The sequence below is a fragment of the Halichoeres trimaculatus genome, unplaced genomic scaffold (genome assembly GCF_033239565.1).
Source record: "Halichoeres trimaculatus isolate MK-OKI-2021-1 unplaced genomic scaffold, fHalTri1.1 fHalTri1_scaffold_17, whole genome shotgun sequence".
Taxonomy (NCBI): domain Eukaryota; kingdom Metazoa; phylum Chordata; class Actinopteri; order Labriformes; family Labridae; genus Halichoeres; species Halichoeres trimaculatus.
Genome location: NW_027437195.1, coordinates 27,567,051 through 27,591,396, shown reverse-complemented (window position 1 = coordinate 27,591,396; position 24,346 = coordinate 27,567,051). Strand labels below are relative to the sequence as shown.

Below are 24,346 nucleotides of genomic sequence, written 5' to 3'. Positions count from 1 at the left end.
CTGTTCTTGTGTATTTTTTGGGGGGATTGTAAAATATGTCAAGAGGTAGAGTCAAGAAGAGATTAGACTCTCCAAAGAAAAAAATAATTATTATTTTATAAAAGGTGGAGTCATGCTGTCTACTCTATATACAGTCCATGGCTAAAACTGCTGAATGTTTTACAATCGTAAACCTCAAGTCCAAGTATATTTTCCCTGTTGGCTCCATCTTTCCCTGATTGAAGAGAGTTTTTCTTGTTTTGTGATCAAAGGAATCATATTCAAGCTGTTTTTTGTTTTTTTAACTGGAGCTTGTTTGTCATTACTGAGCCCAACTAAACCTGGATGATAAGAGGAAATACCATAGACTTTAAATAGGGTGAACAGTGTGCCTCAGCCAGTTAACATTGTACGGTTTTGAAGCCAAAATACCCCCGTCACAGGCACCACTATTGAAGCAGTTGTGCAGCCAGAGTCTACGCAGTAGAGACAATGAGGGATTCTGGGAGGATTTGAGTGGAGCCCGGTGGCAAAAATAAAAATTATTTTTTTCTTTAGAGAGTCTAATCGCGTCTTGACTCAACCTCCCAACATGTTTTACAATCCCTGAAAAAATACACAAAAACCGCAGCTGTCAATCATTGTTAAACGTGGCGTAAAACCTCTTTTTAAATCTCTTATAACTAATGAAAACAAAAGTTTTCAGAAAAAAGAGGACTTGAATACAAGGCAACAAAAGATATCTTCAAATTATCACAACAATCGGACGTGAGAAACATTTCTACGAGGTGTAATAATCTTTTAAAGTTTGCCCACAGCCCATCTGGAATGACTGGGGAGATAGATTTTTTGACCTATACTGCAGCCAGCCACCAGGGGGAGCCGTTTTTGTGGCGACCTAACTTCAAGCCGAGCAAGACGACGTCCATTTTTTTTTCAGTCAATGGGAAACACTCACTCACCATGTAACCTTCATTTGTTTGAACACCTCCTTGTTTTTCTCCTCAGGTACAACCTCAGTAAGAAAACATGGCTGACCCTCGACCCCTCCGTCAACACCGTCACGCCGAGATACGGGCACTCACTGGCTCTTCATGAGGTTGGTTGATGGATTTGGAGGGAAATGCTTTTTTATTACCAACCTGCATACATTAAAGCAGCAGAGAGTGTCTTTCCTCTCCATCTTCAGGCCATTTCACACACATATGGACCTTTCTATCAACATGGGATTCAAACAGGGCACTAAAGGAGATGGAGAGGCAGATGAGAGCTAAATTAAACGGATGCACAGGCAGAAATATGATCAACTGCCCGTCCTTCCATTTATGCTTTCAGCAGTCTGTTTTTGCCTGGAACTAATGTACAAATCTCAGGGTTTTTGATTTGCTGCAGTGAAGTGGTGAAGCAGTTTCTTCTCAGCCAGAAAGACTGTTAGGAGCCGCTGATGGAATAATAAATTAGGGAGCGAGGAGGATTCAGAGGAAGGCGCAGTCTGTCTGCTCTGGGGTTTGAGGGAACGCGCTGCAGAATGAGCTGCAGTGTTTGTGATGCACAAATTGCATCACGGTGTCTGGACGTGTCTCTCAAGTCAGAACAGAGTGGCAGGACAAATCTGGAATCAAACGGGCGATGATGGCTGACAGGTATAGCTGAGCAACAGATAATCCACTGAGCACGCACAGGTTTATCAATCTGAAGCTGGTGATGCAGCTGGACTTCAACCTGTCCTTCAGCATGAGACTATTTGAGCTGCTAGCAGAGTATTTCCTGGGTGTTTGTTATACTACACAGCATTGGAAACAGAGGCCTTTTCATGCTCGTATATGAATCAGACGCTCATACCACAACCTGACTTTGCTTTCATAAAAGCTGAGTTCAGCCATTGTAAAACAACCATATTTTATTTGAAAGAGCAAACAAATAAAAGTGATTTAGCTCACCTTCACTGTAAAAGCAAGCATCATAAATTTGCTAATGTTGACGCACCTGTAAGGAGGTTTTACCTGGTGGTAAAAAACAAAAAAAAAATAAAAAAAATCCTTAGAAAATTTGCTTAAAACCAGAATAATGTCTTAATACAAGTAACTTTTCCAGACCTCATTTTTGTCTTTAAATGACTATATATAATAACTATAATAAGACATTTTTCTGGACTGGTCAGGTGAGTGTGGCTCATATTAACTCTAAAAATACATTTTTTGCTGAAAATAAGACAAAAAAAAGATAAGATTCCAGTTTTTGTGGTGAATGCTCTTTAAAAGACAAGTTTTCATTGAGTAATTACCCCAGATACTTGACAGAGGACACAAGCTGAACTTATTAACCGTCAATGTTTACAGTTTTCTCAGACAGTGTTCCCTTTGTTGCTCTTGCAGATGAAAACAACATGGGTTGTTTTCTCTACACTTAGAACAAGTTTAAGCTGGCTAAGCTCAACAATAATACCAACAATAATAGTAATAATATTAATAATTTTATGTATGCAGCATTTTTCAAAAGCAATGTTACAAAGTGCTGTACAAAATGAAACAAAAGAAAAAAACGAGAAGAAATAAAGGAGGAGTAAAAGAGAAATGGGAGGAACTAAAGAAAATACATCATATGAAAGGTTAAAAACCACCACTAAATAAAGGAAAGTAAAATAGGAGATAAAATAGATAGTTGGAATAGGAATAAATAAATAAAACTAGAAAAGCCTTCTGCCAGGCATATTGTGACCAACACTTTAGTCCTACTTTAATGTTATACTCCCTTTCAGCAGACTGTCTGCTATGATTTGGTGTTAGTTGTAGGTTTGTACGATAATTTGTTACATGACAGTGTTGAAAATTATGATGACCCAGTACATATTTCATATTCTGGATCTTAGTATCCAGAATATTGGCAGGATCTGGATCGTACTTTTACATCTGTCAGAAATTATGGTGACCTTGTCTTGTATTGTTTTGCAAAGCAATCCGACCATTTGTGGTGGAGTTATATACACATATGGTGAAAATGACCCTATCTCACAATGATAAAGAATCCTTAAAAAAAAACCTGGATCCAGACAGTGATCCAGATCACCTCCAATATTTAATCACTTCTTTCTTATCCCATTTTGAAGATTTCCTGAAAATTTCACCAAGATATGTTTGTTACTTGTTGAGTTATGCAACTCCCAAAAACACAACCTCCTTGGCGGAGGTAGCAATAAAAACATTAAAACAGAATAAAACGACAAAAGAAAATAATTTAAGATCAAAGAACAAAAGCATTATGTAGATTTACAAAAGCAAGTGCAGGTGTAGGCGCACAGAAATAAGTAACAGTATCATTGGCGTAGAAATGAAATTTGTGTTTGAAACATTCTGACCCAGGCAGTTGATACAGATGGAAATAAGAGTGGTCCCAGAACTGAATCTTGAGGTACACCTTCATTTAGTTTTAGTACCTCATCTGTGACATCTTTTGACTGAACAGCCTGGGATCTTCCCGTGAGATACTTTGCAAACCATTCAGAGGAAAGATGACACTGTTTTTTGTCCAAGAAGCTGAGCCGGGCTTTGAATCCATCTGAATGAGGCATCATCAGGTTGTAAAGAATGATAACCTGCATGAAGTTTGTTTTTTTTTTTGGACGTGTTTGAATAAAAAGTGTGCTTTTACTACACTTCTGCACTCACAGTTTTAGGATGTGATGATAACTGTTGATGTGATTTCCCTCCAGGGGAAGATCTACATGTACGGAGGAAAAATCGACTCCACTGGAAACGTTTCCAGCCAGCTGTGGGTGTTCCACATCCAGAACCAGACCTGGGTCCTCCTGAGCCCCCGGGCTAATGATCAGTACGCCGTGGTGGGACACTCGGCTCACATCGTTCCTCCAGTCCAGGAAGGGGACAGTCCAGTCATGCTGGTCCTGTTCGGACACTGTCCTCTGTACGGCTACATCAGCCTGGTGCAGGAGTACAACATCCGTAAGCTGCTGATTCTCACAAACCTTTAGCTTCCCTCTTTTTCCCTGTGTGGGTGTATCAGTTTATAACAGCAGGATAAAAACACCGGCCACCGAGATGAAGCTAACGAGTTTTGGACTCCATGGTGTGTTCGTTTAATCCGCCCACCTCGTTGGCGGGCGGCCAGACTCTATTTGGAGGCTTCATTGTCTTCTGAAAGCCAATCTGTGTGAGAAAATGGGCCGAATTAACCTGCAACTGCAGCTTATGGTCAGAAGTGAATCTTCTATTTGCAAACAATTAAAGATAATTTTAGTTTTATTTTCTGAATGATCACGAAAAGAAGTTTAGATGTGGTTACTTTAAATTCATTTCACTGCAGGGACTCTCCACACCAGGGGTCTGCAAACCTTTGCTTTCATTGGAGCTGTTTTCCCTAATCTCACCTGGATTAAAGTCAATCCAGAGCCACAAAATTTATTTTATATTCACGTTAAAAAGTAAAAAGTGTATAAAACTGTATACATAGTTAAAATCTAGTATATAATATTGAAATAAGAAGTGTATTTAATTTATAAATTTATTCATGTGATGTCTTAGTTTTACATTTTGATAAATTTACAATTAAAAAAAAAAAAGAAATTAAAAAAATATACCATTTTTGATTTTAAAAAATTGCAAAAATGTCTTTATTTTTAGAAATTTCAAAAATTTGCAGATTTTATTTTTTTGCATTCTAAAAATTTGCAAAAACTATTAAAAGAAATATAAAAAAAACCAACATTTTTTTTGATTTAAATAATTTGCAAGAATTTCAATTTATTAAAAAAAATAAAAAAAAATGCAGATTTCATTTTTTTTGCATTTAAAATAATTGCAAAAATTAAAAAAAAAAAAATTGAAAATTTGCGAAAATTAAAAAAAAAACTGCAAAAAAATTCAATAATTTTTAAATTTTAAAAAATTTAACAAAATATAGAATCAAATACATTTTGAAAAATTAAAAAGTCCTTTTGAACTGTGTTTTATCACACCACCATGACTTACAAACCACTCAGCAAATGATGTCTGATTGACTCTTTAGTGAGGAACACGTGGAGCTTGGTGAGCACAGACGGAGCGCTGGTCCAGGGAGGTTACGGCCACAGCAGCGTTTTCGACCCCGGCACCAGAGCGATCTACATCCACGGAGGCTACAAGGCCTTCAGCGCCAACAAGTACGGGCTGGCTGGAGACCTGTACAAGTTCGACGTGGACAAGAGGAAATGGTGAGGTCTACTGCTCTGTGATGAAAATACTGTGGATGTGGTTTTGTCGTGATTAACTGTTGATTAACCCCTCACTTTGTAAAAACCTTCACCTTGTGTGTGCACAGGACCATCCTGAGGGACAGCGGCTTCTTCCGCTACCTCCACACGGCCGAGATCGTGAGCGGGATGATGCTGGTGTTTGGAGGAAACACGCACAACGACACATCCATGAGCCATGGCGCCAAGTGCTTCTCCTCAGACTTCCTGGCCTACAGTCTGGGTCAGTATCACACACACACACAGGAACACACACGCACGGTGCCACAGAACAACACCAGCAGCTCCTGCAGTCTGCTCTCTGAGCCTCAGCCGAGGTTTTTCTGCATCATATTTCAATTTTTCCTGAGCTGCTTTGCATTCACACAGCAGCAAAGACTCTCACCTGGGAGCTACTCAGTACGGCTGCAGGGTTTTGTTGTCAGACTCCCCTGGTCTGAGAGAAGGTCAAATGTTACACACATATGCTGTGCTACACTATAAAATAACATAAAATTACTGGCAGCAGTTTCCTGTTCTTTTACAGTGCATGTGCTGTAATCTATGTTTACAGTATGATACTGTATATTGGATTACATTATAATTGATTTATAAATATGAATGTGAAATGATGGTGAAAAACTGTCAACCTTGCTGTCAGTATTTCACCGTTATTTTACAGCAAAGTAACTTTTGTTGTGCTGGTGTTTAATCACCCTAAATGAGGAGGGAACATAGTAGATATGAGACCCTGCTGTATATGAAATTGTTATGCTGCAGGGGGCACAGGCTATCTGTGCTCTACATGGCACAGACTAGCTGGTCCAATGAAACTACCGTCCCAGTAGAAGTATTTCAAAAACTCACTTAATCTTATCCACACTTAATTTTAAAACTGTCCAACACACTTTAAAATCACTGGGTACATGGTCCATGCTATGTGCAGCACAGACAACAAGTTTCCCCTCAGTGTAACATCTCAACGTACAGCATCATATCCACTATGAAACAAGAAAAAAGGACTCAAAAATTTGCTTGAAACTAGAATAATGTCTTCATACAAGTAACTTTTCTCTTGTTCCATTGGCACTTGTTACAAACAATTCAGATCTCATTTTTCTCTTTAAATAACTTGAGACAAGACATTTTTCTGAACTGGTCAACTGAATGTGGCTCATATTAAGTCTAAAAAGACATTTTCTACTGAAAATAAGACAAAATGACTTGATAACATTCCAGTTTTGTGCAGCGCATGCAGCGTTTTCTCATACTGTCAGTGTGAGTTCATTTTTGCACTCAAAACAGTACATGCATGTTCAAAATTGTGTGATTCTAGACCAAACAGCAACCTCTGGTAAAAAAATAAGAGGAAATAGAGGAGTACTAAAATCTGCAGTTCATAAAGAGTCCACTTGAGGCTGGCTCCAGGAGGACTAGAAACCACATACACATCAAGCCAAAAAATATTTTCACAGCAAAAATAGAATTAAAAGAAAATTAAAAAATAATAAAAAAAATTTAGAGCTTATTAGAGCCAGGAATGTTATAACAACCCAAAATGTAATTACAAAAAATGTAATTAATGAATTTAATAAAAAAATAACAAAAGTGCTGAGTCAGCAGTGTATTAGAAAAATGTAATAAACTCAAAATTTAACAACTGACCCAAAATGTAACAAATTTTTGCACTGTGGGAAAAAAAAGTTATTACAAATTTTGTTTTTTATTACATTTTGTTTTGTCATTGTATTCCAGACTCTAACAGGACCTGGTAGAAAAAAACTCTACCGTCTGAACTAGAGGTCGACCAATATGGGTTTTTTGGGGGCCGATGCCGATGCTGATGCTTTCCAAATTTGGGCAGCCGATGCTGATATGCATGGCCGATTTTTCCAATTTGATATTCAGGCCGATTGTTAAATAAATATATATTTATCACATTTTTGTGAAACGCAGCAATTTCTGAGCAACTACAAGAAATCTATTACAACAAGTCGTGTCCAGTCCTCTGAACATTTATTCAGCTTTCAAAACAATGAAATATTTTGTCTGAGTAAACACACAATGTAACAAGCAGTAGTTAACATTCACACTCTTCTTAAAATGACAAAAAAGAAATTTAAACTTATTAATAACATTTGAACAAAAGTATGTAAAGTATCCAAGTGGTTCCACAAGTTTGAGGTGCTCATCTTTTTTGTGCCTGATCAAAAATTGTGTCATTTTATACAACGGATCAAAAATCAGCTTTTTCAAAGAACAAAGAGAAGCTAACATCTCTAACAGTGCAAACTTTACAGTAGTGAATTCTTTTCCTCGTGCTAACGTCAATGAGACTACGTCCTGAGACTCAGAAAAACAGGTTTTGTAGCCAATTAGTCGCTTATTATTAGAATTATAATAACAATATTTAGTCATTTGTAAGCTGTTTTTTTCTGGCTAGTGGGAGTTAAGATTACAACCGTTTTGTCAACTGACAAACATTATTCGTCGACAAAAAAATTAGATTGTAAATCTCCGTCAATGACCTGTTTTTCTGCACCGACAATGAGCTAAAACAATTTACTAAAAAATATATTTTTTGTTTTGGGGGATGACAATGAGATGAAAATGTTCAAAGTGGATTTTCAGGCGTTAGATGATCTGTCCATCCAGCGCTGGGCTGTCACTGCAGATGGTTGTAAAAGTAAAACACAGTCATTTTATTGTGTTTATAGCCCCACAGAAAGAGAGTTTTCTTTTGATTTGACTTGGAGTAAGGATCATTTTTATGTAACTCCACTTTTCTCTGTGTTGTAACCTTTACTCTATGGGTCAGCACAGCAGCTTTACACTGGGAGGAGAGTCTGGACTCTGAGATACTGCACAAGAAAACCTGTTAAGAGAAAAGGTGAAAAAGATTTCAGACTGAATCTAAAGCAGCTTAACTTATTCATGTTAAACTCCACCAAATCTGTTTCAAATACTGATTTTCAAGTCTTCTGATCGAGCGTGTCCTCGAGCTGCGGTTCCTCCTTCAGGCTTTCTGCGTGGCGATAAACACAAAGCGATCAAAGTTTAATAATGTAAGCATTAAACTGATCAGCGGGATCCACACAGACGCCTTTGGGAGTTTAATCTAAAGCCTCTGATGTTTGTTATTGTGCTCTCCTCTTTAATCAGGATACTTAACCTCGCGTTTGTTAGGCACAGCTGCTCACACAGAAGAAGGAGGAAGCTCCTTCATGTGTTTGTTAAACGCTGATTGTTCGTATAAAGTTTACCTCCCGCTGAGACGCCACCCATAGGTTTGCAAAGTGTCGTTTTAAAGCCTTGACGCTGGTATTTGAGAGGGTTATCATCGAGGTCTTTGTGGCCAGACGTGGACGTGAAATCAAGACCTCAAAGGAGAAAAATGTCAAGATGCAAAAATACAGTCTTGTTCTACTCAGTCTCTTCTGCAGGATACCGCTTTTTCCTCAAGTATTTATCCCGCCTGAGAGGTGGACTGCCATGGTATCCAGATAAAATGTTGCGGCCAATTCCAGTGCTAAAAATATTTGGTGATGCCCGCTCTCCTTCCCCGCCAACAGGCCTGGGTATTTAGGCAATTCCAAAATATGTGAAAATGGCCTGCCAGCTGTCCTCCACACTTCCTCCAACACAGACCTCTTCCAACCTCAGCTGTTTGGACACATTTTATTTCTGGGGTTATGAAATATCTCATCGGACCAGGCCAAGAAAAATCCCTCTGAAGGCCTGAGCTGGTGGAGGACGAGTAGCCAGTCCTCGTTGGAAATAACCAGAAGATGAATTCTTGAGTCGAAAACTGAAAGTAGCCTCTCTCAAAGATGAAGGGATGTGAGATTTATCTTCAGGTTCAGTCTCCTGACGTCCTCTATTGCAGGTATTGAAAAAGTTGGGTTGCTCTGGAGCGCATATATCAGATATTTCCCAGCAGTAGGCAGAGGCGGTTCTCCACAGACGCCAAGAGAAGCCTGGCTTTCCCAATAAAAAATGCCAAGAAAGAAAAAATATATAAAAGATAAATATAAAACCTCCCCCAATAGAGAAGAAACAGCCTGTATTAGCCAATCAGATTGAAGCAAGGCTCTTCATTTATTGGCCTCTGCGACGTCACCCGTCTAACGGCTATAGGGCGCCTGTCAGTCACGTGAGCTGAGCTGTGGCTCTGATTGGACAACCAGATGATCCTAATATCTTCTAAACTGCTAAGTTTGAAAAAAAAAAAATTCACCCCCTGTAAAATTTGTAACCAGGCTGTAAAGATGTTTTTAATGCTGTAAAGTTTGTTTTTTGGCTTAGTGTGTACATGGTTTCTGGTCTTTCTGCAGCCAGACTCAAGTGGCTGCCCTCTTTTTGAACACATATACTGAAATTGATGAGAAGTCAGTTAAATAACGGCACCATAACAGTTATTCATTTGCATGAAATTAACAGTTTAATGTTGAATGCAAATCATTGCACTGCAAATGCAAACTGCAATGGGACGAAGTTCACCCAGAAACTTGATTATGATTGTTTCCCACTCTTTGGGGTTTTCTGATTCACTTGGTTTGGGGAAGAGTTGTGGACTTCAGTAAGCTGTGCAAAAATAAAGACAAGTCCATTTTACAGTTGGTATTTTTATGTTCTTGCACTGCAAAAAAAACTGAGATCTTATCAAGTGTTTTTGTCTTATTCTAAGAAAAAAAAATGTCTTGTTACACTTGATATGAGCCACATTCACCTGACCAGTCCTGAAAAATGTCTTATTTCAAGTTATGTAAAGACAAAATGAAGTCGGAATTGCTTGTGACAAGTAGAAAAAAATATCTTCCAATGGAACGAGAAACAATGGCTAGAAAATTTGCTTGACTTAATACAAGAAACTTCTTCTTGTTCCATTGGCAGATTTTCAGGCCTCATTTTAGTAAATGATCATTTTAAATAACCTAAAACAAGACATTTTTCTGGACTGACCAGGTGAATGTGGCTCATATTAAGTCTCAACAGACATTTTCTACTGAAAAAAGACAAAAACACTTGATAAGATTTCAGTTTTTCCTTTGTGGTCACCCTGGCTTCATCAGTCATTTTTGTCTTGAGCTGCCACTGGCAGTGCGAAGTGAAAACACCAACACTTAAAGCTCCTGTCAGCCCTCTCTGGCCTAAAACTGTCATCAAAAACAATCCATAAACAGATTATAAGAGAAACTTTTGATTTTTGACTCTCTAAAAGTGGTAAAGTTTGCATTAGGGCTAATTAATCAAAAAAGATTGCGCTCTAGATTCACACATGTACGTGGTCTTTCTTCTGAACACGGCGTTTCCAATGCTATGGGACGATACGCATTTCTCCCAATACAGTTCTTTTACAATTTTTGGGATGCAGATTCGATCAAAGTAAGATTATTCAAAACTTCAGATTTTTAGCTGACTCACTGGAAAAAAACTGAAATCTTATCAAATGTTTTTGTCTTATTTCACCAGAAAATGTCTTTTTAGACTTAAAATGAGCCACATTCACCTGACCAGTCTAGAAAAATGTCTTATTTCAAGTTATTTAAAGACAAAATGAGGTCTGAATTGCTTGTAACAAGTTTAAAAAAATTCCCAATGGAAAGAGAGAAAAGTGACTTGTATTGAGGCATTATTTTTGTTTCAAGCAAGTTTTTTCGGTCCATTTTTCTTGTTCCATTGGCTGATTTTTTTTTTTTTACTTGTTTCAAGCAATTCAGACCTCATTTAGCCGGTAGATAACTTAAAACAAGACATTTTTCAGGACTGATAAGTTTAATGTGGCTCAAATTGAGTGTAACAAGACAATTTTTACCTAAAATAAGACAAAAACACTTGATAACATTCCAGTTTTTTGCAGTGCTTTTTTAACACCAGACCATATGAGAAAGTTGAGTGATGATGATGTTGTTTACAGACTGTATCGGGAGCCATACTTTCTCAAAAAGTTAACATCACATGTGAGTTTTTAGGATTTATTCAGGTCTGACATCTCAACGTTTTTTCTAACCTAGCTTATAAACAAAGACTAAAATCAAGGATTTAAATTTGAAAAAAAAAAAAAAAATTAAACAAAAAATCCTGATACTACCATACATCGTAGTTTTTCTCCCTCCCTTATCTTAAGCTTTTTATTTCACCGGCTGCTTAAACAAATGTCTCTCCAAAACGTCAGCACAGCCGCCGCCTTCTCCTTCAGTGATAGAGCATCTTCATAACATGTGAACCTGCTGCTGCTGGCTGTTAAGACCAAGTGCTGCTGTCCTTACATGAAAATGACATAAATTTTCTTTTTTGTTTTCTTAAAATTCATCAGTCATAAACATTTTGTGAAAAAACAAAATTGTGCCATTCAAAGCAAAACTATCCTTGGATTGAGAGATGAATTTTGTTCCTGTCATTGGAAATCTGATACTATCAAACCAGAGAGATGACTCTGTATTGATGTACCTTACACAAAGCAAACCTTTATTTTACTCTACGTGGGATAACCCTTCACAAATCATCACCGTGCTGAATTGAGACAGAATTAAACCTCGCAGTGAGATAAAATATTCATTTAGAAAGAATGTTAGAGGTGATAAATCAAGTAACAGAAGCTGTATTTTTATTAATGTTGATATTAGACAAGCTTCTCACAAACTGTGGCATCTACACCAGCTGGAAATGAGAAAGAAGAGATGTTTACATCATTCCTCCTTGACTTCTCCTTTTAGGACCTCAGGGCTTCATTCACAGCTCGTTCCACGAGTCACTTAATGGTTTCAGCGTTTTGTATTTTACCTTTATTCCCATTTAAAGTCTTTAAATATGTTCTAACAGGAGTTCACACAGCACCCTCATTATGTAAGCCACCTTCAAACAGCGGTGCAAATTGAATCATCCTCTTTCTGCAGCGCTGCCATAAGCCGCTCATTAACGGGAGGATTCAGTCCGTGCGGATGGGGAGACGAATCCTCTGCAGGCCCCCAATCCGCCTCAGGACATTCTGTTTTCTTGTATCATTATGGAAATGATTGACAGACAGAAAAATTGCTGCTGCAGGGGGGCAGGAGCATCCTGTGCTCCTCCACTGTGCATCCAGCTTCTGTTCATGAGAGCCACACTTCAGGACTGCAGCTAAACTCATTGTTTTCTGGGAGTGGTGGATGGCGGAGGCTGGATCAGGACACGTGGAGGCACCACTGTAATTAATTCCAAGCACAACATCCCGTTCATATATTTATGCTGCCACATGTGCTCTCTTGATTGGCATAATGAGACTAAACTCATCTGGTCACAGCTGGAAACATATTGTTTTCATAATTTCCCCGGAGAGTTTGCTTTTGGAGCCAAACTTTAGAAATTAAAAACTTCACGTTGTTGTTGTGACCTCTCCCTCCTCGCTGCCACTCATCCTCCTCAGTGTGAGTTTGTAATTGGACAGAAAAAGGCTAGTAGGCTATTTTTCCTCACACCCCACCCACACTACATCCAGCCAGCTGCGGGGTCGCTGTCAGCGGCAGCGGCTCTGTAATTGTCTGGTAATTACAGCTGAGATGAGCTCCTCTTGTGGACTAATCGTCCCCCCCTTAACAAGCTGAACTCAATTAGAGAGCTGAATTTAAGGGCTGTCCGCTGCACTGACATTGGTAGACGGTGTCATAATACATCCCCACTTTAAGGGGCAATGCACCACACGTCCTGCAGTGCCAGCGTTCACCACCAGATGGCAGTGTCTACCTGTGAATGTGGAGCACACACATATGTCACGCTCTCCTCAGGGAGCACATGATGACTTGCACTGCATTGTGCTGAGTGAAGGTGATGTACTGCAGTCAGTGTGCTGTGCTCCAGCAGCTTTGACTTTCAGGCTCTCATGCCAGCTCTTTTTGTTCCTCTCTTTGTTTGTGCCGACTCCAGCCGGGTGTACTCTGTCAGACGCTGCTGCTGCTTCATTTAGAAAACAACAGCACGAGGATCCATCACCGTGCTCTTTCACTCCTCCACCCAGAGAGCATCCGTGTGTGATTTAGAGGTCAAGACAGGATGGTGGTTTGGTGTGAGCTGAGCCAAAGGCTGCACATGGGGCATATTTGCCTTTATTGTGTCAGCATATAAGGGTTTTATTTTTAGCAGACACCAGGAAAATGAAAGACAGAGATAAGCTGTGATGGAAGCAGAGGCTGCCTGGCTGTCTGCAGGAATTTACCTTTGAGTAAACACAACATTCAAACTGGGCTCCTCCTCCTTGGCTCAGTGCCAGCTGCAGCACACACCCACTCTGAGCGTGTCTACATTAACACACTCACTAGCCCAGCAACCACCTGTAGCATCACCACTCTACATGGGAGAGACTTGAGAGCCGTGCACCTGACTTAGCATGTTAGCGCAAGCTAATCACAAGTATTTGACACATACCTGGTTAGCAGAAAGCTAACACGCCACTCTTCACCTCATGCTGCTATCCAACTTCCTGAAACCAAGTGAAAGTTGAGCCAGACTTCACCCCCGCCTTATCTGTTTGATGTTTTGTTTCACTTTGGTTGTGTTTTTCTTCCTCCGTGCTACGTCTGCTATTATAGCCGCTCTGATTAGCTTCTTCAACTCACTAATCAACATGTAAAGTCACTTGCCCACTGAGTATACTGTGATTGGCTCCTGTAACCACGCTTATTCTCCGCCCAAAAACTCCTGACACAACCAAAACATCAACATCCAGGCAGAGGAGGGGGTTTGAGGCTGACACTGACCCTGACACACATGTATAGAGGCCCATAGGAGACGATTGTCAGCTTAAAGGGATAGTTCAGTTTTTTTGAAGTGGGGTTGTATGAGCTCTATGTGACCACTAAGGACATTGGATACAATAGAAAGGTGTCTTCTCTCCCTCAGTAAGACACAAACTGTAATCGATGGTGACGAGGAAATAGGCGCTAACAGGGACAGACGGTACCAAATTCAAAGGCTATTTTCTCTGCCTACAAGAACTAAAATCAAAATGTAATACCACAGTTTAAGAGTACGCTACATAAAATAATTTTTAAGTGCATTAAGTCTTCGGAAATATAAACATTTATCTGGACCTAACTAACTCATGTGTCCTTCCACGCAGCACTAGTGCGCTCCGTCCCCCCTCCTCCTTTCAGCTGTAGGGAAAGTAAACAAGCTATGCTTCAGGTGCCGGTTGTAGCCTCGTGTAAGTTTGATCAAGTATCGTAATTCTTTTGTTTGTACTCTAAGGATTGTGAGGCAGCGTAGGAAATTCAAAATGAGTGACTATGACAGCGACGAAGAAGTTTCATTCACTTTGGAACCAAAAGGATACCTGAATGATCCGGAGCACACAGAAGAGGAGCTGCTACAGATGGAGACTGAAAGGAATACAGAGGAAACATCCACGGACACTGGACATCAAGATAGAGTCGGAAATACTGAGTGGAACTTGGTTACAGACACTCTTCAGGATTTGTCTGAGGACACTGCTGGCTCTCAAGCCGTCTGTATAACTGATCACACAGATTTCACTGCTCTTCTAAATTCTGGAGTGTCCTGTAACAGCTACAACAACAACAACAGCAGTCGTGGCAGCAGTAACACTCAGCATCTTGATGTCCAGTGAGGGAGAGGAGACAACTTTCTACTGTATCTAATGTCCTTAGTGGTCACATAGAGCACATACAACCCCACTTCAAAAAAACTGAACTATCCCTTTAACTCGCTAATCAACATGTAAAGTCACTTGCCCACTGAGTATACTGTGATTGGCTCCTGTAACCACGCTTATTTTCTGCCCAAAAACTCCTGACACAACCAAAACATCAACATCCAGGCAGAGGAGGGGGTTTGAGGCTGACACTGACACTGACACACATGTATAGAGGCCCATAGGAGACGATTGTCAGCTGAAGTCAATAAGAAATAATTTACATTCACAACTTTTCTGTGTCCGTTGGAATAACTGACCTCCTTTAGCTCATTGATCTTAATGCATTTGCATTTGTGTTGTGGCTTTTGAAAATCATCTGACACCTACCAGCCACCGTACATATGTGACATTTCAATATTTTCATTATCATATTTTTAATTCTAAACTATTTAATTTAAGATTGAATATTTTCAGTATGATAAGGGTGAATATGTGTCAGTTTCATGATTATTTAAGACATTTTGTCAATTCACAGTTTTTATTATTGAATTCTATTTAAGTCCAAAGACACTTACCAGCCACCGTACATGTGTCATCAAACACGTATGGTGGCTGGTGGCTAATAAGGGAATGTTTTTAAACTTCATGATTCCTGCAAATGCACAAATTCATGAACAAAGTGCATTTCTTCTTTCACTGCTTTATTCTTTTGAAGTCCTTTTTATTTTTTTGTACCCAAACTTTGTCAGAAAGGTTCATTTCAGTTTATAGAAGAAGACCTAAAGCTCTGATAAAGGGTCGCAGACAGATACGGTTTTATTTTAGGGTCACAGGACTAAAAGGGTTCCAGAGACTGACACGCCTGGATACATTTCCTCGTCCCGTATCCGTCAGGCTCTCAGCGTCCAGGTCAAGGACACTGCCGGCTGGCTGGTTGATTGACATGGGGTTATGAGCTGTCAAAGGTCTCGCTAACCACCCGTGGCACGTCAGCTGAATTTGCAACTGCTGGAGACGTGTGTGATTTAATATGTGGGGTCAGCTGTGTGACCTCTGGGTGTCTTCTTGTCTTTCCAGCATGCGATGAGTGGACCGTGCTGCCTCGACCGGACCTTTACCATGACGTCAATCGCTTTGGACACTCGGCTGTCTTCAGTGACAGGTGATCATTCACACAACACTTCACTCAAAGCAACCACAGAGGAGATTTATGGGTAATGTTATTGAAAAAATTCATATCCTTTAGACTGACATGATAAGTATCTATTTACATCGAAGCTAGGGTAGGAAACCAGTGAGAAACCAGCAACAACAGGCCTGATGTCAGAGATATCCTAGCATAGAAACACACATCTGTGTGACTTTATCATCAGATCCAAACTCCAGAAACGAGACAGAGAAATCAACTCAAGTTGTTGTTTACAGCCAAACAGAAGTCTGTTTGTGCATTTTCTACATAAAGCCTAAATCTAAAATAAGACTCTGAACTCTGTGACAGCAATCAGTCCAGATAATCGCACACAGAAAGAAAAACAGATAGAGATCAGTCTATGGAAAGAAGGGTGGCAGAGTGAGGGAAAATGTGAATAAATGAGCAGATATAATGTGCGGATGCTTCCAGACGGGGCGCAGCGGGTCGTTGGATACTGTGATGAGTTTGAAGATTATATGAATCACACGCCGTGGCCTTCGCAGGCGCCGAGTCTGAAGCGCACCGAACACAGGAAGGATAGCAGACACGAGCACTCTCTAGACTCTCCACCAGTGCCATCAAAACATGAAATGAGAGAAAATCTCCCAAAACAATCTGTGATACACTCAGGAGTGTCATTATTCTTTTTTTTTTAACTTTCTATTTATTTATTTATTTATACACAATAGGCATACATAAAGGGGATGCATTCACGATACACTTTTTACACATGTGTCTTCTCTGATCAAAAAAAAAAAAAAAAAATTAGTCATGTCTGTGAATAGCATGATGCTACTTTGCCTTCTGGTATTCCCTCTGTTGCTGGGTTAGCATGGCTAGCTCGTCCATCTTATTGGAGATAGATCTTACGTTCCCAATAACGATGGATGGACAGACAGGTCGATGTCGTCACTTCTTAGCTCACACCTGGGAACCAGCACCTCCTTCTCCTCACCTTGTGGGGAAACATCTGGCCTTGCACCAGTTAGCACTGACATGCTACAGGCTGCTAACAGCTGATTTCACATGTAAACAATGCAGCCATGGTTACATGTAGGATCTCCAGACAAACACAGGAGCAAAAATAGTAAAAATATCACTGAAGACAAAACCAGTTTGGTGTCCATGACCAACAAATAAGCCACACAAAGTAATGATCCACTCTGAATGCAGAGATGAAGAAAAAGAGATGAAAAAATTACAAGCAACGGACAAGGAAGAGAGAGCTGCCACAACAGTGTGGTGCCTAGCAACAGCTCTAAGTTTTAATTTTGAGATGTAACTTTGCTGTTATTTTATCCATGATTAAAATAGGTTTGACTCTGTTTCTCCATTGCATAATGCTACAGGGAAGTGGTCTCAACCAAGACGCAGTTTGTTTTAAGAGCAAAATCCTTAGTAAGTTACTTAATTTCCCATTATTGGTACTAGTAGGTATTATCTCAAGTATAAAGAGTGTCAACTTCACAATGAAGGTATTTGGGTTGTAGAAGAAATAAAACATGCCTACGTCATCACCTTTCGTTGAGTGTTGCCCAGGTGCATTGTGGACATTTATCTTTTTTTTTTTTTTTATTTTTTTTTTTTAATTGTAAGGGTAGTTAAGTCATTTACTATTGTCAATTAATTTCATTTTAGTGAATGACCTTTTGTATCTTTCAAGGGGCAACTTAAAAGAAAAAAGTTGCATGTTCTTCTCTTCAAGGCAGAGATTTCTTTGGTACACTGTCACAAGTTACTATTAATTACTTTAAGATTTCAACAGTAAAATCCTGTTACGATTAAATATAGTAATGTAAAAAAAAAAAAAAACACTGTAAACAATGTTAAAATACTAAAAAAACTGATGCCAGTACACTACCGTTGTTTTACAGCAAAAACATTTTTGTTGTGATGGTGTTTTGAAACCGTGAGTGAGGAGGAAACACAGTGGATATGAGACCGTGCTGTACATTGAGAGGTTACACTGCGGGGGGCAGGGCACCAGCCGTCTGTGCTATGCTGCACAGACAGGAAGTCTGTGCTCTACAGGGCATAGGCCCGTATACTCAATGATTTTTACAGTGCATTTAGTGTCTATGCTAATAAAGAGATGTGTTGATGGGTTACAGTTCAGACAGACAAGACAGCAGGTCATTGTCACGGAGCCTAAACAGCTGGTCTGTGCCGTTTAGAGCACAGACATCTTGCACCCTCTGTGCAACATCTCAAAGAACAGCAGTGGCTTATACCCACTGTTTGCCTCCTCACTCATGGTTACAAAACACTATCATGACAAAAATTACTGTTTGAACTTATGATCTACTTAACTTGAAAATTTTGAGGCAATGGGTTTCCTGAGTGTCTTCAAGTAAAGTCAACAAATTACATTTTACAGTGTATTAAAGTAATACATTTTGACCTTCCAGTCAAATTCTCTCCACAAAAGGTTGTTTGTTAGTTTGAGTCCTGCTTTGAATGATTCCCTCCACTGTTCATCTGTTACTTTGTTTGCTTCCAGTTCCCATTTATCTTTAACCTCCAGGTTGCTGTCTTTAGGCTCATGTTGCAGTTCTTTATAAACAATAGAGACGACTCAGACAGAAGCACTTCTTCTTATTTGGATTATCTTTCGCAAATATTATCTCTTTCTTTATCCTTCTGAAGATGACTTCTCAATTGGAGAAATTTATGTGTTGATAATGATTTCATGGCTTGATCCTTAAACATTTCTGCATCATATATCAATCCTTTACTTGCCTATTAATCATACCATGTTTCCATTGTTGATGGTATAAAATCTGTGTAAACTCCAGTTTTTGTTGCCCTGCCTGTTTAAACCTCGGTGACCAGTTTCACTTCCACCAAACCTCATGTGTTTTATTATTCTCTCCTGGCATTTAAAGTCGTGTTGAAATTAAATAAATTATGCAAGCAAACATGTTCTATATGCATCTGACAGAAATTCGCGCCGAGGACGACCTTTTCACACACAATGCACAAAGTTTTATATTAAGGTTTTTTTTTTTCAGCTATTCCAAAGGGAAATTACCTTTCATGGTTGTTTTATTCATGATCACACCTCTGTGCACCTGCAGCATGTTAGTGTACAGAGCGGTATGCAAACTGCATACACTCAGGAAACGGGAGTTATGTAAATCTTTAGGTATCTGCTGTTTTAGTGGGAAAAACGAACGACTCATTACAGTCGTCTCAAGTTATGAATTTAAACCTCTTCTTGCAGGAAACCTCAAAACTGAGGAAACCGAACACCACACAGGAAGATTTTTAAAGATCAGAAAACTTATTGAAAATCTATATGGAATCAAACCTGCAAATCTATATCAATATGTTCAAAGAGAGGCAAACACAACTCTTTGATACCATTGGTAGAAATGTCTTTTCACTTAAGATAAAGATCAGACACAGGTCAGAAAGGAGAGTCTTCAGTCATATAGGTGCCGCCACCCTCGCGTCTGTCTGAGAAAGCACCAGCAGCGACTTCTTGTATGCATTCACAGAGGAAAGTGTTTCTAAGAGTTCGATATGATGAGTTCTTAGACTTACAGTCACTGAGGTAAACATCAGCCTGAGTTTGAAGGAGTTTCATTCTCTGATGTGCCTCCAACTCCTTCTATTGTAAATAAGTGAAGAAAAAACTCTTCAAAGTCTGAAACTTTGGATCCACGAAGGTTAATCTGCTGCATCAAACAAAGTTGTGTTTTAAATCCTGGTTTTGATGATATTCCAAACTCTGCATCTTTCTTACTGTGAATGTTTGTTGGTGCCAATCATCATTTATCAGCTTCAAGAAATGCTAACAATCAATATCAGATATCTGAGGAATTAGAATTAAAAACATGCTTGGAGAAGTTGAATGTATAACCTATATTTCAGGCAGCCACCAGGGGGAGCTGCTGATAAACTGGCCTCATTTTTTTGAAGTATCCAACCGTGTGTGGTTTTCATCACCTATGCAGCCTTGTAAGGCTAAACGATTTTGGAAAATAATCTAATTGCAATATTTTTTGGACCTATTTTGTGATTGCGATTCAGCATACGATTTTTTTGGGGGGGATGTTTATCTTCTACATTATTTACTGAACACAAGCAATAAACCGTTCTATAGTATGACCAACACTACAGAGAATACTGTCAACATATAAGCATATTTTCCTATAGGCCAGGCCTACATGTCATGATGAAATGAGATGAATTGAATCATGAGTTGGTAAGAATAACACATCTTGATTTAACTATTACAATCACAGTAGAATATTGACTTATTCATTTAACTTCAAGCCCTGTAGAGTTGTAATAAAATTATCATTAATTCCCTTAAATAAAATCAGAAAAGGAGAAAAGAAAAGCACAGCAGAACAACAGGCCTGGTATGAACAAGGAAATAAAAAATAAATATGAATCCTCTCATCTGTGGATCTCACACTAAATAAAATGCAGAAATGTGAATAAGACCAAATTTCTGGCTCAACCACTGAAATATATCAACATGTCAAGTGCACTTTATTTTTAAATGAAAAAGAAATACTGTGTGAGCATAAATTTAAATATTAATTGTGTAGAAATCTTGCTGATGTCCCATAAGTAACAAAACACAAACTAAAATAAATGTATATTAAAATGTTGTTGTTGTTTTTTAATTGCAGCCTTTGTGATGCATTTTTTTTTTTTGCGTCTGCTTGAAAAATAAATTGAAAAGAGTATTTAATGCAGTCTTTTTGAATCATTCTGGTGTCATCATAAAGGGAACTCTCGTGAAATGTGTTCAGAGGTGTCACTGGCTTAGAGTGATAACTCAAGCATTATGAAAACAAACAGAAAGTTTGGTTGAAGTTTGACTCAAAAGTTAGACATTTTTTGGAAGGCTATGAGCAGGATCTTACCAAGACATAAGTCTTCTTGCTAAACAAGATTTTCACTTATCAAACCAAAACATAGGAACTTTAAATCATAAAGCAATCCATAACCAAAAAACCTTTTCTAAACTAACACAAACAACTGAACTTTTGGACACTTCCAAAAGGACACCAAGATAATCTATGTTGTTCCTTTTCTGTGTCTAAAAAACTTTGGCAAAGCTTTAAAATAATTGTCTTGTTATCCTCTCTGTATGCTTTAACCAAAATATCTACAACTAAATTTCCCTCCATACTATAACTTGTCTTATTTTTTTTCAATAATAGTCCCTTATTTGAAGGTATCTAAAAAAATCTTTGTTATGGAGTTCATATATACTCCGAGTTTAGGTACCACAATCCAGAATCACAGAGACCAGGTTTAGACTAAGGATCCAAGGCAGGCCAAGTTAATAATTTGACCCCCCCTTCAAATGATACGCTTTTATAATCTTACACCAGATGTTCAGGGTTTCTTTCGTGTTATACCTGTTGTTGCAGAGTGACCTCAAAGTCCTCCAATAGGGGACCTTAAGGTTAAAGGGTTAACCACCATCCATGTTTCAGACTTTGTTAAAAACTTTTTTTGTGTCTGAAACAGCTCATCTTCTCTTATTTCAGAATGCGTTTGATTTTTTTTTCTCTTGCCCCAGTTGTTGAAGAGTTACGGTAATGAGAACAGCTGGCACCAGTTGTTATCTGCGTTTGTCATTGCACATTTATTCCTTTGCAGTACCGTAATACATCAGATACTGCTGTAAAACTTGCCTTTTCTTCTTTAGGGAGCCATTTGAGTTTTCACACTTGCACAAATGGTTGATGAGTTACGGTAATTTAGAGCCTCGCAAAATGGGAGTGCCAGATTTCCACATAGTACAGCTTTTGTTACTTCCCAACAGTTTTATTAATATTTCTCATTTGTATCAGTCAGATCTTCTCTGTACCTAATTATAAGAACATGGAAATGTTTGATTTCCCCTAAATGATGGACCTCAAGTCTGTAAAGTTCCCTAGTAATTGCTCAAACCCTTCTGTAAAACTTCAGAAATCTGAACTAAAGCTTTAACTCTCCCTTGTTTATTTACCCAAACTTACTCCAATGCATGAAAACTCTTTCTCTGATATTTCTCCAAAAATAAGCTCTGCCAATTTCTGCAAAATTCATCAACTAAGATAATATCTTATGACACAATCTGTGGCATCTTGGGGAGAAAAGCAAACACTGACTGAAGCAGTGACAGCTGATAGTGATAGTGAAACAAAAACCTTTTACCTTGAAAAATGCTTCTTTGTGCGGCGATACATGACACTTCATTATTAGTCTGCGGCATGAATAGATAGTGATTGGAAAGGTGCAGCGATCAGAAGGGATGACTCATCTGTTCATATTATCTGCACCGCCGGCAGAGCGAGACGCCCAGATCCATACTAAACTCTACATGCTGTTGTAGAGACCGCATCAAATATTAACATGAATCCCCAGCGCTGCTCGAGTCAATCCTCGCTGATGACTCCTGTTCCTCTGGAGCAATTAGAGGTTTGTTCATGCATTTATAAGTCCATTGATCACATTCTGATTCAACACAAGATCTGAGATCAGGGCAGAATTTAGCTCTCTTTGAAGGCTCTTTAGCCAGGAAATGGATCAGAGGAGTTTTTTTTTTTTTTAATATTTTTTTTTTTTGCCATTTTTTTAAAATTTAGTTTCAATGTTAAATAAACATACAAGTCAAGGACTAAACAAAACAAAAATCAAAAGAACAGAAAGTGAAAGACATATTAAATTAAATACATAAATAAAAAATATAGGAAAAATATAAAATAAAAACCTTGTAAACCACATAATAACATGGTAAGTATCAATAAACCATGGTCACAGTGGAATGTCTCTTTTTGTGGAGACCAGGAGATCCAGGAGACCCCCACCACTGTCAGAAGGAAGTGATGTAAGGATGTGAAGTTAAACAAAAAACAAAGCAAAAAAACAAAAATGTATTTTATTAAGCTAACAAAGAGTTAACAATTAAATAGATTTAAAATTAGTCAATGGTCCTGGATATCTCTGGACATAATTCGATAAAAATAAGTTAAAAATCTCACGTCGGCTGACGTCAATTTATTGTCATGTTCTAGTAATTGACTTAAGTAGGCCATCAAGTGTCTTGAAGCGGTTATAGCAATAATTTGAGCCATATCCTGCATGTAAGTTTCATTTTATTTTCCTGTTGGAAAACATTTGTCTGTTAGGAATTTGACATTTAGAGTTTTGATTAACAGAGACTAACTTGATGAAAGCTGAAATTCTGGTTTAAAACTGAAGTAATATCTATGTATGCTAACCGCTAGCATTCGAATACAATTTCCCATATACGTTAGCATCAAGCTAGTGGATTTTTTTTTTATATTGCTTTTTATATATATAGGGAGATGAATTAATTCGTAATCTGGTGTCAGAAAGTAATGTACTTTTTTTTGTGAGTTCAGTTCTTCAGTAAAACTTGAAGCAGAAAATCCTGAATTGGAGTTTCCTTGAGGACACTGTTATCCACCTGCTAAGCTAAGATAGCTGGGGTTTAAGCTCTAAGTTTCATTAAGCAGACACTTTTGTCCAAAGCAACATACAACACAGCAACAATGCTGACAAGAATGTAGACGGAAGGAAAAAAACCTAGTTAGTGCGACAAAAGTGCTGCAAGGTATTTAGCTGCAGGTGCTGCCATCAAGTGCAAGTTTATTATTTTTTTTAAATGTAGAATAATCTTGCTGTCTAACCACAATTAACTGCTACAATAATATACTTCGACCTTCTGCAAAATTCAGTGATTAGTGCTGAAAATTCACTAAGAGCTGAGTCTGAGACCTTCTGACTCATTCTACCCCTGGGGACAAAGAGGAGAAGGCTCAGATTAAGGGTCTAAGTGTTTCCTGAACAGATGAGTCTTCAGACATCCCTTTAAGTAGAAAGGGACTCTGTGGATCGTATAGAGTTAGGTAATTTATTCCACCATTTGGAAAAAACAGAGAAGAAGAGTCTGGCTAGAGATTCGGAGCCGCGCTGAGTGTGAAACAAATGAGGAAATGAAAGTGAGATCGTTACACCAAACGGGAGTGCTCATAAATTCATGTTGAGTTATTAAAGACGTGCATTTTATACATTTTCTCTTCTTAATGTAGCTCTACCAAGGAATCAGGTTAACAACTGTAAACAAAAGAGCAGAAAAACTGGATGTGTCTACACAACGTAACTTTAAAAGCAACTTTTATTATGAACTTTTTACTTCGTATCCTGACGTCACTTCCTTCTGATGGTGGAGGAGCGGAGCCTCCACTGAGTTCTTCTTCTGTGTCAATCCAGTTGGCACAAAAGAGTATTTCTGAAAGGTTTGAAAACAATTCAAAAATAATTTAGAGAATATTTTAAAGGCAAG

The 24,346-nt window shown here is 38.5% G+C and overlaps 1 protein-coding gene across 2 annotated transcripts in view; it reads left to right on the top strand.

Annotated features, from left to right (window-relative positions):
• The window catches only part of atrn (attractin), a 226,201-nt gene that overhangs the window by 45,209 nt on the left and 156,646 nt on the right, over positions 1-24,346 (top strand). For both annotated transcript variants that reach the window (XM_074692049.1, XM_074692048.1), the window contains exons 7-11: positions 988-1,078; positions 3,689-3,938; positions 5,002-5,185; positions 5,293-5,447; positions 15,909-15,993. In XM_074692049.1, coding sequence (XP_074548150.1) covers positions 988-1,078; positions 3,689-3,938; positions 5,002-5,185; positions 5,293-5,447; positions 15,909-15,993 — 765 coding nt within the window. The remainder of the gene's footprint in view (positions 1-987; positions 1,079-3,688; positions 3,939-5,001; positions 5,186-5,292; positions 5,448-15,908; positions 15,994-24,346) is intronic.